This window comes from Channa argus, chromosome 6 (genome assembly GCF_033026475.1).
Source record: "Channa argus isolate prfri chromosome 6, Channa argus male v1.0, whole genome shotgun sequence".
NCBI lineage: Eukaryota > Metazoa > Chordata > Actinopteri > Anabantiformes > Channidae > Channa > Channa argus.
In genome coordinates this window covers 7,897,331-7,916,451 of record NC_090202.1, presented here as the reverse complement: position 1 = coordinate 7,916,451, position 19,121 = coordinate 7,897,331, and the positions used below count along the sequence as shown (strand labels likewise).

General features: G+C 38.2%; 2 protein-coding genes and 1 pseudogene across 2 annotated transcripts; all 3 read left to right on the top strand.

The window, feature by feature from the left end:
• Positions 1–1,251: 1,251 nt before the first annotated feature.
• LOC137129202 (extracellular calcium-sensing receptor-like) lies at positions 1,252–4,499 on the top strand. The gene is made up of 5 exons (XM_067508136.1): positions 1,252–1,316; positions 2,630–2,915; positions 3,063–3,276; positions 3,310–3,411; positions 4,477–4,499. Exons 1-5 carry the CDS (start codon positions 1,252–1,254, stop codon positions 4,497–4,499), a joined length of 690 nt encoding a protein of 229 aa, XP_067364237.1.
• Positions 4,500–5,249: 750 nt separating this feature from the next.
• LOC137129201 (extracellular calcium-sensing receptor-like) lies at positions 5,250–13,620 on the top strand (annotated as a pseudogene).
• Positions 13,621–14,426: 806 nt separating this feature from the next.
• LOC137129200 (extracellular calcium-sensing receptor-like) lies at positions 14,427–17,801 on the top strand. Its single transcript, XM_067508135.1, has 6 exons — positions 14,427–14,659; positions 14,849–15,146; positions 15,261–16,055; positions 16,223–16,450; positions 16,614–16,737; positions 16,885–17,801. Exons 1-6 carry the CDS (start codon positions 14,427–14,429, stop codon positions 17,799–17,801), a joined length of 2,595 nt encoding a protein of 864 aa, XP_067364236.1.
• Positions 17,802–19,121: the final 1,320 nt, after the last annotated feature.

The following is a 19,121-nucleotide window of genomic DNA, read 5'->3' as shown; positions in this document are numbered from 1 at the left end:
ATTTATTTTGGGCTGTGGAAATTAGTGCTTTTATGTTTGTGATTCTGAATGATTTAATGTCTTAAAAATAGAGCAGGGGAAATCAATGTAGACCACATGCCAAAAAACAAACAAACAAACAAACAAACAAAAAAAACCACTGAGCTTCTTAGCCTTCTGATAAATTTGAACAGGCTGGTCTGTGTCAAACTTATCGCTCCAAGGTAGATGTCATCACCGGAGTAAATTATTGGACCCAAACTAAAATGGACCCGCAAAAACCGACCGAAACCCGATAAATGCATGAATTCATAAAAAATAAAAATAATCAGCTCTATAAGATTCCTTTGCGACATAGCATATTGGGGATGACAGCATGAACAGAATTTGGTATCATGTCATGAACCAATATGTTACTGAAGTAAGCAATTTTGCATTAGGCTACATAATCTTTTGATCTTCTGGAGGTGTAAAAGCACAGGGATATAGGCTGGTGGTAAAAACAAATCAAAACCAAATCAACCAAAATCAACCAAAATCAATCCTGTAGTGAACTGGACTCCAGTGAAGACACCTAGAATGGGAGAAATTTGGTATCACTAACAAGCTCCTGTCAGGAGCCTAGCAGCAGTGTTTTACACCAACTACAGATTAGAAAGTGATGACTGATTTCCATCTACAGGAAATAATACTAAATCCAGTGAATCAGCTTCCTTTAGATCACACAGCTGCCAACAAAGGCTACATCTTCACATACTGTACCCATACACACTCACTAACCCAGTCAAATCCATATTCAAATTTAACAGAAGATGATATATGTGTAAAGGGCTAGTTTTTTAGGGTTGGACCCAATAAGGTGCTTGAAAAAACTTCTCAGTTTTAATTAAGTTTATTAAAGAATGTTTGTTGGCAAAGTAGGATGGTGATTTGGTTGCCCTCCGGCTCGCTAGGCGGCGCTGATCTCCAGTCTATGAGGGAGGACACACAGATGAGTACTTAATACTGACTTGTGGGGAAATGGAGTCTAAAACAAAAGGCTGGAGTTACTAGAGTGTGTGGGGAGATGAGCTGAGTCTGGAGTGGAGATAAGGATCTTATGGGGAGGAGTGGAGTATGGTCCTGGCAGTGTGTGCGTGGAACATGGCCGTGGTGGATCTCCAATCCCTGATGTGAAAAGAACTCCAAAAACCTCTTAGTGAAACAATATCTAATAATTCCAAAATCCCTTTCAGTGAACATATACACTTAGTAACACTGAAGAAGTCCGTGATGCTTGGTTCAATAATCAGTGTTACTCATGGGCACATAGACAAACACCAGTCTGAGCTTCACAGGTAGGAAATCGCATGGAGTGAATCAAACATGGGCATAGAAATCATTCTCTTCCTGATGGCATGGTTATGAGGATCCGTGATAAAACTTCGCCCGTGTTCCCGTGGAACAACGTGGACCCAGGAAACAGGAAGCTGCAAAAGAAAGATCCTGAGGGAGGAAGTGAAGTCGGGGACCCTGACAATATGCAATTGAAAAAGCTGTGTAATAACTAAAACGAGTCAAACAGTTTAGCTTTGGTGCTGCTACCCGTGCTGAACAGGTCAGGTACAAGCCAAAGTTCATCACTGACCAAAGTGAGTGAGGGGATCCCAAAGTGGATTCCAGCCATGAACAGGCACCATTCAAAATAAAAGTAAAAACCTCACTTTACTTGTTATCTGCCCAGCACCAAATGTAGAGACACAATTAGAAAGCATCCGCTTAACACACTGAAACATTTAGCAACTAAGTCATATTTCCCGAAATACTTCACTTGATGTAGGCTGAATGTGTAATCTTGTGGACAATTGACCAAAAACATATTAAACATATTCGAAACATGTAACCTAATTTGTATTGTTTTTGTGCATAAAATATAATTATTTTAACTTATTTAACAGAACATCTATGTAATAGTGTATTATAAACATTAATATAATAATATTTAATATATTATATAAACAAAAAATGTGCAGCACAATTGAATATTTGTGGTTGATAACCCATACAGTAAAGATATTTCAGATTAAAGCTTGAATCTTGTGTTTAGATACCCCGTCCTTCTCATTCCACTTGTAAATCCACAGAGATTCAACATCAGATTTTTTTACAGTGATCAAAAATATATAAATACCAACAGAAGGCACTAATTTACATTGAGGGGCATGTGATGCCAACCAGCAGTTTATTTCTCTCTGACAGCATGACATCCACACAAAAGGGGCCAGAGTGTGACTGGGCACTTTTACAGCTGTTGTTGGTGGCATGTGTTTGTCAGACAGAGGAGCTGGTGTGCAGGCAAAGAGATGACCCTGAAAACCCCCAACTTTCCAAGGATGGTGACATTATACTGGGGGGAATCTTTCCTTTTCACAGTAGCTGGAAAGAGAGAGAGGATGCCTACATGCAAAAACCACTGCCACTGGAATGCATCAGGTAAATAATAAAACCATTGACCAAATAAATGTAATTGCTTATTTTTATGAATCAAAAAATTATCTGTTGTGTGTATTAATAGAATTAAAAACTTTAATACATTTTTCTATTATTTGTCTTTACACTTCTCCTGGTAGTACAAATATTTAAAACTGTTTACATCAAGTTTGAATTTCAGAGGGTTCCAGTTTGCCCAGGCTATGATTTTTGCCATTGAGGAGATTAATAACAGCACTGAGCTACTACCTGGCATCTCTCTGGGATATAAAATGTATGATACTTGTGGCTCTGTTGCCAGAAGTGTGCAGGTTACACTGGCCTTGGCAAATGGTAATGAGGTTGTGTCTGCTCGGTCTGAGACACCATGTACCAGAACTGCACAAGTACAGGCAATAATAGGAGAAACCTCTTCTTCTCCTTGCATGGTTGTATCTACTGTCATTGGACCCTTTTATATCCCAATGGTGGGTAAGATGAGTAAATTTAGAATATATTTGTGGAAAATTATTACTATACGCTAAACACTTACTATAGTTGTCAAGAGTAAATGTGATTTTATGAAAACTTTTATGTTGTAGATCTTTATCATTGGAGTTTCTTTTATCTTTTAGATCAGCCACTTTGCCACCTGTGCTTGTCTCAGTGACAAAATCAAGTACCCATCCTTCCTCAGAACCATACCCAGTGACTACTATCAGAGCAGAGCCCTGGCCCAGTTGGTCAAACACTTTGGTTGGACTTGGGTTGGCGCTATAAGCAGCAATAATGATTATGGCAATAATGGTATAACTATTTTCAGAGAAACTGCACAGCAGCTGGGCATCTGTCTGGAGTATTCTTTATCTTTCTTTAGGACAGATCCACCAAACAAAATACAAAAAACAATTCACACTGTGAAAGCTTCTACCTCCAAGGTGATTGTTGCTTTCCTCTCCCATTTGGATATGGATGTGCTAATACGTGAGTTGTCTCACCACAACTTAACTGGGTACCAGTGGGTAGGCAGTGAGAGCTGGATGGTTGATTCTCAAACTGCAGAAATGAATCAACATCACATTCTGGATGGTGCTATAGGTTTGTCCATCCCCAAGGCACATGTCAGTGGCATGAGAGAGTTTATATTAGATGTGAAGACTCTAATTTCATCAGGTACTGAATTTTTTACAGAGTTCTGGGAAACATTATTTAGCTGTAAATTCATGCATTCAAAGTCATCAGCAGAGAATCAGAGAGAATGTACTGGTCATGAAGATCTGAGTGGATTGCAGCACAGCTTCACTGATATGTCACTTATGCCCATATTCAACAACATCTATAAAGGAGTATATGCTGTGGCCCATGCACTTCATAATATTCTTGGCTGTAATGAAACATGTAACTACAAGGTGCAGCTGGATCCATTCATGGTGAGTGAATACATAAATACTTAAATGATTTTTTTTTGAAAAGTTGTAATTTATGTATAATGCTGTTGAGCCAACAGGCCAGATGACATTTGTCATATTTAAACCAATTCAAATCTTTTTAGATTTTACAGCATGTAAGAAAAAATCATTTTAAAACAAAAGAAGGAGATGACGTTTACTTTGATGAGAATGGAGACCCACCAGCAAAATATGAAATTATAAACTGGCAGCTAAGAGAAGATGGCTTTGTGGATTTTGTCACAGTTGGTCTTTATGATGCATCTTTACCTGCAGACAAACAGCTGAGCCTGCAAAATAAGACTTTAACATGGACACAGAACTCAAAACAGGTAAAGTAATTTTTAATTGCTGTAATATTTAATTATATAATTAATGTTATTTTTTATACAAAGTTAAATGCTATTTGGTTTATTACCAACATAATTAATAACAGAGGCCTGTAAAAATAACATTGTGTCAGAGACACTGTCCATACATTGTTCTAACATTCCTGTAATTTAATCACTGTCATTATCAAATGCAGTATTATAATAACATAGCATTAAAAATTAAAAGAAGGTCTACTTGATTCATTTTTCTCATACTCTTGTACATATAGGTTCCTGTGTCAGTTTGCAGTGAGAAATGTCCCCCAGGAACTCGCAAGGTTCTCCAGAAAGGAAAACCTGTCTGCTGCTATGACTGTATAAGATGTGCAGAGGGAGAAATAAGCAACATTATAGGTGTAGTAATATTTAATTTATGCTAAAAATGAGATTGAATTTTACATTTGCAATAACTATACAATGCTTACTTCACTTGATGTAGCCTGAATGTGTAATCTTGTGGACATTTGACCAAACGTTTTCATTACTGCATTCTTAAAAAACATATTAAACATATTATAAACAAGTAACCTAATTTGTATTGTTTTTGTGCATAAAATGTAATTAGAAGAAGAGAGATAGCATAATTTCATATTTACACCCTAAACTAAAACCATGGGGAGCAAGTTGAAAATTGGTGAAGTTGCCCTTTAATGCACCTCTGCTAACTAACACTAAACTAAAAACACTGCCCTCCAGTGTTCATTTTACACAGGTACTGGCATCTCAGCATTAGAAACGTGATACTTAATGATATTGTAGTTTGTATGTAACAAAGTGAGAGTATATTGTTTCTCCTCAAATGTAAGTGGAAGATTCTCTTAAGAAAAACACCCGTTAACATCTGCTGTATTATATTTCAGATTCTATCACCTGTGTGAAATGTCCTCCTGAATTCTGGTCCAATGAGAGAAGAGATGCCTGTGTAAAGAAGGAGGCAGAGTTTCTATCATATTAAGAAATGATGGGAGCACTGCTCACTGCAGCATCTTTATTTGGAACATGCATGACTGCTGTTGTAGCCTTCATCTTCTTCAGATACAGGAAAACTCCTATTGTCAGGGCCAACAACTCTGAGCTGAGCTTCCTGCTGCTCTTCTCCTTGACTCTGTGCTTCCTGTGCTCTCTGACCTTTATCGGCCGACCCTCTGAGTGGTCCTGCATGCTGCGACACACAGCATTTGGCATCACCTTTGTCCTCTGTATCTCCTGTGTTCTGGGGAAAACTATGGTGGTGTTAATGGCCTTCAGGGCTTCACTTCCAGGCAGTAATGTGATGAAATGGTTTGGACCAACACAGCAGAGACTCAGTGTTCTGGTTTTCACTCTCATACAGGTTATAATATGTTTCCTCTGGTTAACAATTTCTCCTCCTTTTCCATTTAAGAATTTAAAGGAAACCAAAGACAAAATCATCTTAGAATGTGCTCTGGGATCAACTTTAGGCTTTTGGGCTGTACTTGGGTACATTGGTGTTCTGGCCACATTCTGTTTTATTCTTGCTTTTCTAGCTCGGAAACTGCCTGATAACTTTAATGAGGCCAAATTTATCACCTTCAGCATGTTGATCTTCTGTGCAGTGTGGATCACTTTTATTCCAGCATATGTCAGCTCTCCTGGGAAGTTCAGTGTTGCTGTGGAGATATTTGCTATTCTGGCCTCCAGTTTTGGACTGTTAATTTGTATTTTTATTCCAAAATGTTATATTATCTTACTTAGACCAGCAAAGAATACAAAGAAGCATATGATGGGAAAGGGAGCATAAAAGACATTTGGAAATCTTAGGAAAAATAAAAACATACTATTTTTCTTTTCTAATTTCAGAACAGGGCTGCATTTATTTTGGTCTGAGTAAAATAGTGCTTTTATTTTTGTGATTGTTATGGAAAGTAGAGCAAGGGAAATCAATGTAGACCACATGCCAAAAATACATAACAAAAACACTGAGCTGCTCAACCAAAACCAGATGTGCATAAATTCATTTTCAAAAAAACAGAGGCCTGATCTGGGAAGAACTCCAGTCAGGGTATAAATTACATTATGATCAGTTTCCCTAGCATTTGGCTGTGAAGCCCTCTATATTCTATCTTTGACCTTTATGAGCCAACCCTCTGAGTGGTCCTGTATGCTGCTACACACAGCATGTGAGACTGAGAAAATTACAAAAATGAATGATTGGAAAAGGGAAACCAAAGACATTGTGACAACTTTGCCAAATACATTGGTGCCATTCTAATTCAGTTCTAAGTCTTTGACTTTCCAATAAAGACCTGTTTTCCTTTTGTTCAGTGGTTCTATTGTACCACAATAACATTCTTCTGCTCTATAAAATTCCTTTGCGACATAGCATATTGGGGATGACAGCATTAACAGAATTTAATATCATGTCATGAACCAATATGTAATTGAAGTAAGCAATTCTGTATTAAGCTACATAATCTTTTCATATTCTGGAGGTGTAAAAGCACAGGGATATAGGCTGGTGCTGAAAATAAAAAGTTAAAACTAAAACTAAAACCAACCGAAATCAATCCTGTAGTGAACTGGACTGCATTGAAGACACCTAGAATGGGAGAAATTTGGTATCACTAACAAGCTCCTGTTAGGAGCCTAGCAGCAGTGTTTTAGACCAACTACAGATTAGAAAGCGAGGAGTGATTTCCATCTACAGGAAATTATAATAAATCCAGTGAATCAGATTCCTTTAGATCACACAGCTGCAAACAAAGGCTACATCTTTACATACTGTACCCATAAACACTCACTAACCCAGTCAAATCCATATTCAAATTTAACAGAAGATGATATGCAATAATAACTAAAACGAGTCAAACAGTTTAGCTTTGGTGCTGCTACCTGCGCTGAACAGGTCAGGTACAAGCCAAAGTTCATCACTGACCAAAGTGAGTGAGGGGATCCAAAAGTGGACTACAGCCATGAACAGGCACCATTCAAAATAAAAGTAAAAACCTCACTTTACTTGTTATCTGCCCAGCACCAAATGTAAGTAGACACAATTAGAAAGCATCCGCTTAACACACTGAAACATTTAGGAGCTAAGTCATGTTTCCCGAAAGAATTGGCAGTAACCAAAACAAAGGTAAACATTAAATTGAATTTTATATTTGCAATAACTATACAATGCTTGCTTCACTTGATGTCGGCTGAATGTGTAATCTTGTGGACAATTGACCGAAAGTTTCATTACTGCATTCTTAAAAAACATATTAAACATATTGAGTAGAGTAGTAGAGGACACTGGTGTTGGCTGTTCGCTGGTTCTCGGAGCTACAGTATATCAATTGGAAAGTTGCTTGATAATGAGATTATGCTCTAGTAATCTTTTTTCGGAACCTTACTCAATTCCTAAACACTTAGCGGCTGTCAACTTGCCGTTTTGACATCATTTTTTTATCAATTCTACCTGCTGTTGTTGGGGTGTGGCCTCTGAAGCAGGTTGCTATCCACCTGTGTTCACTCTGCCAGTGTTCGCCAGAGGCTAGTATTAGCCGCTACAAGCTAATATCTGCCTCTATCGACACTGTCCTCATTCTCTGCTGCTCTCTCTCTGTAGTATGTCCTGGTTGTCGGTTCTGTTCTGTGGGCTGTTGGTGGTGGACCTGCTTCTGTGGTCTCCCTTGGCTTACCCCGCGGCTGCCCAGTCGTCTGCACATGGACTACAGTTGCCTCTTTACACGGGCACCACATCAAATCCACCTGGTGCCATGCTCCAGTATTCACCATTGTAGCTGCTGGAACTCAACAACCACAGCCATTCCATTGGAATGAGTCCTGCCCCCCTGGATATACATACCTTGAAAAAACGCACCACTGGTTGCAGTGGGGGTTTTATCATAATCCACCGTGAAGATTTGAAACTGTCACCCCTCCCTCTTCCTAAACTGTCTACCTTTGAATGTCTACCAATTAAATGCAAACATCTCTCTATAACAATACTTCTCATTTACCGGCCACCAAAGCAACACCTGGGTTTCATTACAGAAATGTCTGAACTTCTTTAAACTTTCTGCACATCATCACCCAGCGTGTTGATACTCGGAAACCTGAACATTCATGTGGACACAAGCTCTAATCATTTTGCTGCTCAGTTCTTGGAACTGCTGGACTGCTTAAACCTGAAGCAGAAAGTTGATGTCCCCACTCATAGTAAGGGCCACATCTTTAGTCATTACCGACTCTATCCCCTTCACTAACCTCTAAGTATACAACCGGGGTGTCTCTGACCATAAAATCATTTCGATGGACTTCCCTTCATATACATTATTTTCCCACCCACAATGCTGTATCCGTTTCAGGAATCTGAGAAACATAAACCTCTCTGATTTAAATACTGACATCCAAAATCTCTCCATTGTCCCACAACTCTCCTCAGTCAGTGAATTAGTTGACTACCACAACAATGACCTCCAGATTATCCTTGAGGCCCGAGCTCCTGTTAGATCACGACTGGTCACTTTCTCCAAATCTTCACCGTGGTTAACAAGTTCCGACAGATGAAAACAGCTGGGCGCCCCCTCGAGCGGCGCTTTGTTTCAACCAACTTAACTGTCCATAAAATAACCTACCATTTAGTATGTTAACTTATTTAACATAACATTTATGTGATTAATATTTTACATAACAAATATTATCTGTGTATTATAAACATTAATGTAATAAAATATAAGGAAAATATGTGCAGCACAATTGAATATGTTTGGCTGATAACCCATACAGTAAACATATTTCAGATTAAAGCTTGAATCTTGTGTTTAGATACCCCGTCCTTCTCATCCCACGTGTAAATCCACAGAGATTCAACATCAGTTTTTTTAAAGTGATCAAAAATATATAAATACCAACAGAAGGCGGTAATTTACATTGAGGGGCATGTGATGCCAACCAGCAGTTTATTTCTCTCTGACAGCATGAGATCCACACAAAAGGGGCCAGAGTGGGACTGGGCACTTTTACAGCTGTTGTTGGTGGCATCTGTTTGTCAGGCAGAGGAGCTGGTGTGCAGGCAAAGAGATGACCCTGAAAACCCCCAACTTTCCAAGGATGGTGACATTATACTGGGGGGAATCTTTCCTTTTCACAGTAGCTGGAAAGAGAGAGAGGATGCCTACATGCAAAAACCACTGCCATTGGAATGCATCAGGTAAATAATATAGAAAAAACATTGACCAAATAAATGTAATTGCTTATTTTTATGAATCAAAAAAAAAAAAAACTCTGTTGTGTGTATTTATAGCATTAAAAATTTTAATAATTGTTTCTATTATTTGTGTTTACACTTCTCCTGGTAGTACAAATATTTAAAACTGTGTGAATCAAGTTTGAATTTCAGAGGGTTCCAGTTTGCCCAGGCTATGATTTTTGCCATTGAGGAGATTAATAACAGCACTGAGCTACTACCTGGCATCTCTCTGGGATATAAAATGTATGATACTTGTGGCTCTATTGCCAGAAGTGTGCAGGTTACACTGGCCTTGGCAAATGGTAATGAGGTTGTGTCTGCTCGGTCTGAGACACCATGTACCAGAACTGCACAAGTACAGGCAATAATAGGAGAAACCTCTTCTTCTCCTTGCATGGCTGTATCTACTGTCATTGGACCCTTTTATATCCCAATGGTGCGTAAGATAAATAAATTTAGAATATATTTGTGAAAAATTATTACTATAATCTAAACACTTACTATAGTTGTCAAGAGTAAATGTGATTTTATGAAAACATTTTATGTTGTACATCTTTATCTTTGGAGTTTCTTTTATCTTTTAGATCAGCCCCTATGCCACCTGTGCTTGTCTCAGTGACAAAACCAAGTACCCATCCTTCCTCAGAACCATACCCAGTGACTACTATCAGAGTAGAGCCCTGGCCCAGTTGGTCAAACACTTTGGTTGGACTTGGGTTGGAGCTATAAGAAGCAATAATGATTATGGAAATAATGGTATTGCTATATTCACAGAAACTGCACAGCAGCTGGGCATCTGTCTGGAGTATTCTGTATCTTTCTTTAGGACAGATCCACCAAACAAAATACAAAAAACAATTGACATTGTGAAAGCTTCTACCTCCAAGGTGATTGTTGCTTTTCTCTCCGATTTGGATATGGATGTGCTAATACGTGAGTTGTCTCACCACAACTTGACTGGGTACCAGTGGGTAGGCAGTGAGAGCTGGATAATTGATTCCCAAACTGCCGAAATGAATCAACATCACATTCTGGATGGTGCCATAGGTTTGTCCATCTCCAAGGCACATGTCAGTGGCATGAGAGAATTTATATTAGATGTGAAGCCACTAATTTCATCAGGTACAGAATTGTTTACAGAGTTCTGGGAAACATTATTTAGCTGTAAATTCAAGCTTTCAACGTTATCAGCAGAGAATCAGAGAGAATGTACTGGACATGAAGATCTGAGTGGATTGCAGCACAGCTTCACAGATATGTCACTTATGCCCATATTGAACAACATCTATAAAGGAGTGTATGCTGTGGCCCATGCACTTCATAATATTCTTGGCTGTAATGAAACATGTAACTACAAGGTGCAGCTGGATCCATTCATGGTGGGTGAATACATAAATACTTAAACGATTTTTTTTTGAAAAGTTGTAGTTTATGTATCATGCTGTTGAGCCAACAGGCCAGATGACATTTGTCATATTTAAACCAATTCAAATCTTTTTAGATTTTACAGCATGTAAGAAAAAATCATTTTAAAACAAAAGAAGGAGATGACGTTTACTTTGATGAGAATGGAGACCCACCAGCAAAATATGAAATTATAAACTGGCAGCTAAGAGAAGATGGCTTTGTGGATTTTGTCACAGTTGGTCTTTATGATGCATCTTTACCTGCAGACAAACAGCTGAGCCTGCAAAATAAGACTTTAATATGGACACAGAACTTGAAACAAGTAAACTATTATTCAATTGCTGTAATATTTAATTATATAATTAATGTTATTTTTTATACAATTGTAAAGTTGATTGCTATTTGGTTTATTACCAACATAATTAATAACAGAGGCCTGTAAAAATAACATTGTGTCAGAGACACTTTCCATACATTATTCTAACACTCCTGTAATTTAATCACTGTCATTATCAGATGCACTATTATATAACATAGCATTAAAATTAAAAGAAGGTCTACTTCATTCAATTTTCTCATACTCTTGTACATATAGGTTCCTGTGTCAGTTTGCAGTGAGAAATGTCCCGCAGGAACTCGCAAGGTTCTCCAGAAAGGAAAACCTGTCTGCTGCTATGACTGTATCGGATGTGCAGAGGGAGAAATAAGCAACATTACAGGTCTTGTAATATTTAATTTATGATTTGTACTGCACCCCATCACAATTTAAAACTCACTTTCAACACGTACATTGATTCGTTACTATACTACTTATGTGGAATCTAATACTAAGTGTTAAGCTGGGGCTTTTTTAAAGGGCAACTTCACCAACTTTCAACTTGCTCCCTTGCTTCAGTTTAAGCTGTAAATATAGAATAATGCTTATAAACTTTTATCTGACTTCCCTGTTTCAAAATATTTCTCTTCTTCTGGCTAAAAATTGCCTCCAGATGACATCACCGGGAGGAGTTTTACAGTATTAGGAGTTAAGATAATATCATCTGGGGGAGATCTGGAAAAGCAAGTTGACCATGATCACAAACTTTATATTATGAGCAACAAGATGACATAATCTGAACTGAAGGTTTCTCCAAGTGATGTCATCTTGAGGCTTTTTTTAACCAGAAGAAGAGAGTTATTATAATATAGTGAAGTCAGAGAGAAGTTTAAAAGCATTATTGCATATTTTCGCTTTATGGCATATTGCCCTTTAATGCACCTCCGCTAACTAACACTAAACCAAAAACACCGCCCTCCAGTGTTCATTTTACACAGGTACTGGCATCTCAGCATTAGAAATGTAATACTTAATGATATTGTAGTTTGTATGTAACAAAGTGAGATTTAATGTGATGTAACTTGTGTGATGAGACTAAGAAGAAACATAGAGACACTTGAAGACCACTTCAATGTGTAGAGTGGGAGTAGGCAAAGGTAAATGCCTAACATTAGGGATGGACTAAGACTGGGGTCAGGGTATCCACCATAGCAGTATCACCAAAATCTGACCACCTTCCTTGACTGTCTTAATCCAACCACTTGCACTTTGCAATTATCCATTTTTCCTCAGGCGTTGTGTTATGTCTGATCACTAACCACGTTAGTCAAACAATGCTAATTTAACCATAATCTTTAACATTTGTAAACAATAATGAAATCTTCATTTTAGCAAATAGTTTGAATCACAATTTACTCTGTTTCTCCTCCAGTGTAGGTGGGAGAGTCTCTTAAGAAAAACACCCATTAACATCTGATGTATTACATTTCAGATTCTATCACCTGTGTGAAATGTCCTCCTGAATTCTGGTCCAATGAGAGAAGAGATGCCTGTGTAAAGAAGGAGGCAGAGTTTCTATCATATGAAGAAATGATGGGAGCACTGCTCACTGCAGCATCTTTATTTGGAACATGCATGACTGCTGTTGTAGCCTTCATCTTCTTCAGATACAGGAAAACTCCTATTGTCAGGGCCAACAACTCTGAGCTGAGCTTCCTGCTGCTCTTCTCCTTGACTCTGTGCTTCCTGTGCTCTCTGACCTTTATCGGCCGACCCTCTGTGTGGTCCTGCATGCTGCGACACACAGCATTTGGCATCACCTTTGTCCTCTGTATCTCCTGTGTTCTGGGGAAAACTATGGTGGTGTTAATGGCCTTCAGGGCTTCACTTCCAGGCAGTAATGTGATGAAATGGTTTGGACCAACACAGCAGAGACTCAGTGTTCTGGTTTTCACTCTCATACAGCTTTTAATATGTATCCTCTGGTTAACAATTTCTCCTCCTTTTCCATTTAAGAATTTTATAGTAATCAAAGACAAAATCATCTTAGAATGTGCTCTGGGATCAACTTTAGGCTTTTGGGCTGTACTTGGGTACATAGGTGTTCTGGCCACATTCTGTTTTATTCTTGCTTTTCTGGCTCGGAAACTGCCTGATAACTTTAATGAGGCCAAATTTATCACCTTCAGCATGTTGATCTTCTGTGCAGTGTGGATCACTTTTATTCCAGCATATGTCAGCTCTCCTGGGAAATTCAGTGTTGCTGTGGAGATATTTGCTATTCTGGCCTCCAGTTTTGGACTGTTAATTTGTATTTTTATTCCAAAATGTTATATTATTGTACTGAGACCAGCAAAGAATACAAAGAAGCATATGATGGGAAAGGGAGCATAAAAGAAATTTGTAAATCTTAAGAAAAATAAACACATAAGATACAGTATGGTGCTGTTTTAATGTTAATGACTGTTAATTTGTATTTTTATTCCAAAATGTTATATTATCGTACTGAGACCTGAGAAAAATACAAAAATGAATATGATGGGGAAAATAATTCTGAAAACTTTGAAAGAAATATAGAATAAAATAGCAGCGGTGGAGTGATTAGCTCTGCCGCCTCACAGCTAGAAGGTTGTGGGTTAGCGCCTCGGCCTTTGCATTTGTTGCTTCAAAGTGTCCATGAGCAAGACACTGAACCCCAACTTAGTTACTCCCGCTGAGTGTTGGCCAGCTGTATAACATCTCCCCCATCGGTGTATGAGTGTGCAAATGGGTGAAGAAGCAGTGTAAAGTGCTTTGAGTGCCAATAGGTAGAAAAGCGCTATATAAGTGCAGACCATTTACCATGAATTTGTATAGCTTACAGCATTTTCATCCCCCTTAGATCTAGGGGCTAGATTGTTAACAAATTCTTGGCCGTTTCTGTTAGTTCTTCTGTTTTTCTACAAATTTATACAAAAACCTATTAACCTATTAATTAACTCTTAAATTTCCAGTGTCACTTACTGACAAAAATATCACTTTTCATGCATTGGTAGAAAATAAAAAAGCTAAAATATTTTGCATAGTCGAGTGTTAAAATGTTGCTCCAGATGCCAAACTTTTTCTTTTTTTAGCAAATATCCACCTACATCTAAGTCCATAGAGGTTAAATTATTCCATCATTACTTTTGCTCATCTCAGGTCTATAAATACCAGCAAATATCTTAATTTACATTAAGGTATATTAAATGCCAGCTAGTGGTTGAATTCTGTTAGACAGTATGATTCCCACACAGAAGTGGTCAGAGCAGGGCTGGGCACTTTTACAGCTCTTGTTGGTGGCATCTTTCTCACAGAGCGTGAAGCCAGTGTGCAGGCACAGAGGAGATCATGACAACCCCCAGCTCTCTAAGGATGGTGACATTATACTGGGGGGTATCTTTTCTTTCCACAGTAGCTGGAGAGAGAGACAGGATACTTACATCCACAAACCACTGCCACTTCAATGCACCAGGTAAATTATACAAAATAAATGCATTTAGAATATTAAGTATTAGTGAATATAAAACTAAGTAAAACTTGGACTAATATTAAAACTGCATTGCTTCATTTGCATTATGTACGATAACAGAGTATAATTCAATATTTTGATGTTTACATTTACTTACAACTGTTGATATAATTATTTATAATGTGCATCAAGTTTGAATTTCAGAGATTTTCAGTTTGCCCAGGCTATGATTTTTGCCATTGAGGAGATTAATAACAGCCCAGACCTTCTACCTGGCATCTCTCTGGGATATAAAATGTATGATACTTGTGGCTCTATTACCAGAAGTGTGCAGGCTGCGCTGGCCTTGGCTAATGGTAATGAAGTTATGTTTGCACAGTCTGAGACATCATGTAAGAGACCTGCACAGGTACAGGCAATAATAGGAGAAACCTCGTCCTCTCCTTGCATGGCCATAGCTACTGTCATCGGACCCTTTCACATCCCACTGGTGCGTTAAATAGTTCAAATCTGTTTCTGAAGAATAATAAGTATACTACTATTCTAGCTTTGGAGACATTTTAAATTTTATATTTTTATCTTGGGTGGACTTTATACATTCTAGATCAGCCACTTTGCCACTTGTGCTTGTCTCAGTGACAAAACCAAGTACCCATCCTTCCTCAGAACCATACCCAGTGACTACTATCAGAGCAGAGCCCTGGCCCAGTTGGTCAAACACTTTGGTTGGACTTGGGTTGGAGCTATAAGAAGCAATAATGATTATGGCAACAATGGCATGGCTACATTCACAGAAACTGCACAGCAGCTGGGCATCTGTCTGGAGTATTCTGTGTCTTTCTTTAGGACAGATCCACCAAATAAAATACAAAAAACAATTGATATTATCAAGGCTTCCACCTCCAAGGTGATTGTTGCTTTCCTCTCGCATATGGATATGGATGTGCTAATACATGTGTTGTCTTACTACAACTTAACTGGGTACCAGTGGGTAGGCAGTGAGAGCTGGATATTTGATTCGCAAACTGCAGAAATGGATCAGCATCACATTCTGAATGGTGCCATAGGCCTGTCCATCCCCAAAGCACATGTCAGTGGCATGAGAGAGTTCATATTTGATGTAAAACCACTCAATTCATCAGGTACTGAAATATTTACAGAGTTTTGGGAAACATTATTTAGCTGTAAGTTCAGTCAGTCAAGTTTATCAGCAGAGAATCAAAAAGAATGTACTGGACATGAAGATCTGAGTGGATTGCAGCACAGCTTCTCTGATATGCCACTTATGCCCATATTCAACAATGTCTATAAAGGAGTGTATGCTGTGGCCCATGCACTTCATAATATTCTTGGCTGTAATGAAACATGTAACTACAACGTGCAGCTGGATCCATTTATGGTGAGTTTGTCAGCAAATACTTTAATTGTATTTTTTATTTCAGGTTGCACAAAAATGTTACTTTTTAAAAATAACACAATAAGACCAATAATGACACAATAATGACCTAACAAGCATACACATTTCCTCACTGCCCTAATTAACTAAATGACTGCACAACTTCTCAGATTTTACAGCACCTAAAAAAGATTATTTTCAAAACAAAGGATCATGATGATGTTTTCTTTAATGAAAATGGAGATCCAGCAGCCAAATATGAAATTATAAACTGGCAGCCAGGAGAAAATGGCATTGTGGACTTTGTCACAATTGGTCTCTATGATGCATCTTTACCTGCAGACAAACAGCTGAGTCTGCAAAATAAGTCTTTAATTTGGACACAGAACTCGAAACAGGTAAAGTATCATTAGACAACTGTAACATTTAATTACATACTTGCAAAATTTTTCTGTATCAGTTACATTTAATTTATCATAGTTAATAGAGGTCACAAAAAACCCTAACATCTTCTAAAAGAGACTGTACAAATATTCTTCTCATAATGAGTTTTTTACACAGGTTCCTTTGTCAGTTTGCAGTGAGAAATGTCCCCCAGGAACTCGCAAAGTTCTCCAGAAAGGAAAACCTTTCTGCTGCTATGACTGTAAAAGATGTGCAGAGGGAGAAATAAGCAACATCACAGGTTTAGTAAATACTAAACCTAATCTGCACCACACCAGATCTCCACCAAATGTCAAATATTTCAAAATGTACATATGAATTTGGAAAGTTTATAGTTTTCTTCTTGACAGATGTGAAAGTATAGCACCTTTTTAATATCATTTCTCAGATTCAGTTATCTGTGTGCGTTGCCATCCTGAATTCTGGTCCAATGAGAGAAGAGATGCCTGTGTAAAGAAGGAGGCAGAGTTTCTATCATATGAAGAAATGATGGGAGCACTGCTCACTGCAGCATCTTTATTTGGAACATGCATGACTGCTGTTGTAGCCTTCATCTTCTTCAGATACAGGAAAACTCCTATTGTCAGGGCCAACAACTCTGAGCTGAGCTTCCTGCTGCTCTTCTCCTTGACTCTGTGCTTCCTGTGCTCTCTGACCTTTATCGGCCGACCCTCTGAGTGGTCCTGCATGCTGCGACACACAGCATTTGGCATCACCTTTGTCCTCTGTATCTCCTGTGTTCTGGGGAAAACTATGGTGGTGTTAATGGCCTTCAGGGCTTCACTTCCAGGCAGTAATGTGATGAAATGGTTTGGACCAACACAGCAGAGACTCAGTGTTCTGGTTTTCACTCTCATACAGGTTATAATATGTATCCTCTGGTTAACAATTTCTCCTCCTTTTCCGTTTCAGAATTTTAAAGAAACCAAAGACAAAATCATCTTAGAATGTGCTCTGGGATCAACTTTAGGCTTTTGGGCTGTACTTGGGTACATAGGTGTTCTGGCCACATTCTGTTTTATTCTTGCTTTTCTGGCTCGGAAACTGCCTGATAACTTTAATGAGGCCAAATTTATCACCTTCAGCATGTTGATCTTCTGTGCAGTGTGGATCACTTTTATTCCAGCATATGTCAGCTCTCCTGGGAAGTTCAGTGTTGCTGTGGAGATATTTGCTATTCTGGCCTCCAGTTTTGGACTGTTAATTTGCACTTTTGTTCCAAAATGTTATATTATCTTACTGAGACCAGAAAAAAATACCAAAAAGAGTATGATGGGGAAAGATCAAAGATCATCAAAGATCTAATCACCACTAAAATCTAAAGTTAAAATACAGAGGAAAAGGCACTTCCTGTGCTACAAAATTGTAACATAATAATTCTTAACCATCTATCAAGTAGACACCTGTGTTGATTTAATTAAAGAGTTGATTGTATAACTCCATGAGGGCACGGTGAGAATATGCAAAGAGTTCTCAGACGTGGCTGGTGGATTTGAAGCTGGGTTCTGTGTTTAAATAAATGTGTCATACTTTCACAATGTGGAGTAAATATATGTAGAGATGTACATGTGCTAAAATTGTATAGTTAATATTTTACATATATATATGGCATACTGACATATCTTGGCAGCTTGTTGCTCTACCCATTGGGCTACCAGGTCTGGGATGCAGAAGCCTGCAGGCTCCAATCTTTGCCAAACCACCAGGTGTGTCCTTGAGCGAGCTCCCTACATGCCCCCTGTGGTGACCCACTTCTCCACTAAAACATTGACTGATCAAATGCAAAGATTGAATTTCATTGTAATGTCTATGTGAAAATGACTGCATTTACACCCACTTAAGTAACTCGGGTACTCAAAAAAAAAAAAAAAAAATCAGCTTTCTCTGATAATCGGGGGATGGTGGTAAATACGTTTTTTAACACTATGTATTTAGTTATGTTTGAAGTCTGGCATGATTTCAATCGGTTTTATACAGTATTTTAAGAGAATTATTTTTTCTTCAAAAATAAAATTGTTATTTTACAATCTGGATCATGTGTTAAGACTTTATTGAAGGTGTTTGATCAGAATAATATGGGAAAAAATCTTTAAAATAACAGTGTTTTCTCACTGAACTAGTAGTGCTGTCACTTTATTGAAGATGTTTGATTGTAACAATTTAGGACAAATATCTAAAGTAACAGTGTTTCTCTGTAAATTAAGGAAAATGTCTGTAAATTTATGGGTTTCGCACTTCATGTATAATAGAAAAAAATAGAATATTTTTTATATTATAAAAAATATTAATAGAATATTTTAATGCTTCTTATTCACCCATTCACAATCACACACACACTGATACACCGATGGCAGAGCTGCTATGCAGCTGGCCAACACTCACCGGGAGCAACTAAGTTGGGGTTCAGTGTCTTGCTCAAGGACACTTCGACATGTGACCAGAGGAGCTGGGGATTGAACCAGCACCTGGGGGATTGGTGAAAAACCACTCTACCTCCGGCACCACAGTTGCAGACTAGTGGCCATGCTGACCCTTATTCTCCATGACACTGATAAGACCATCAGTGTTAATTATGTGGCTGATCAGTGCATAACCAGGAATTCAATTACAAATAGTATTTTCATA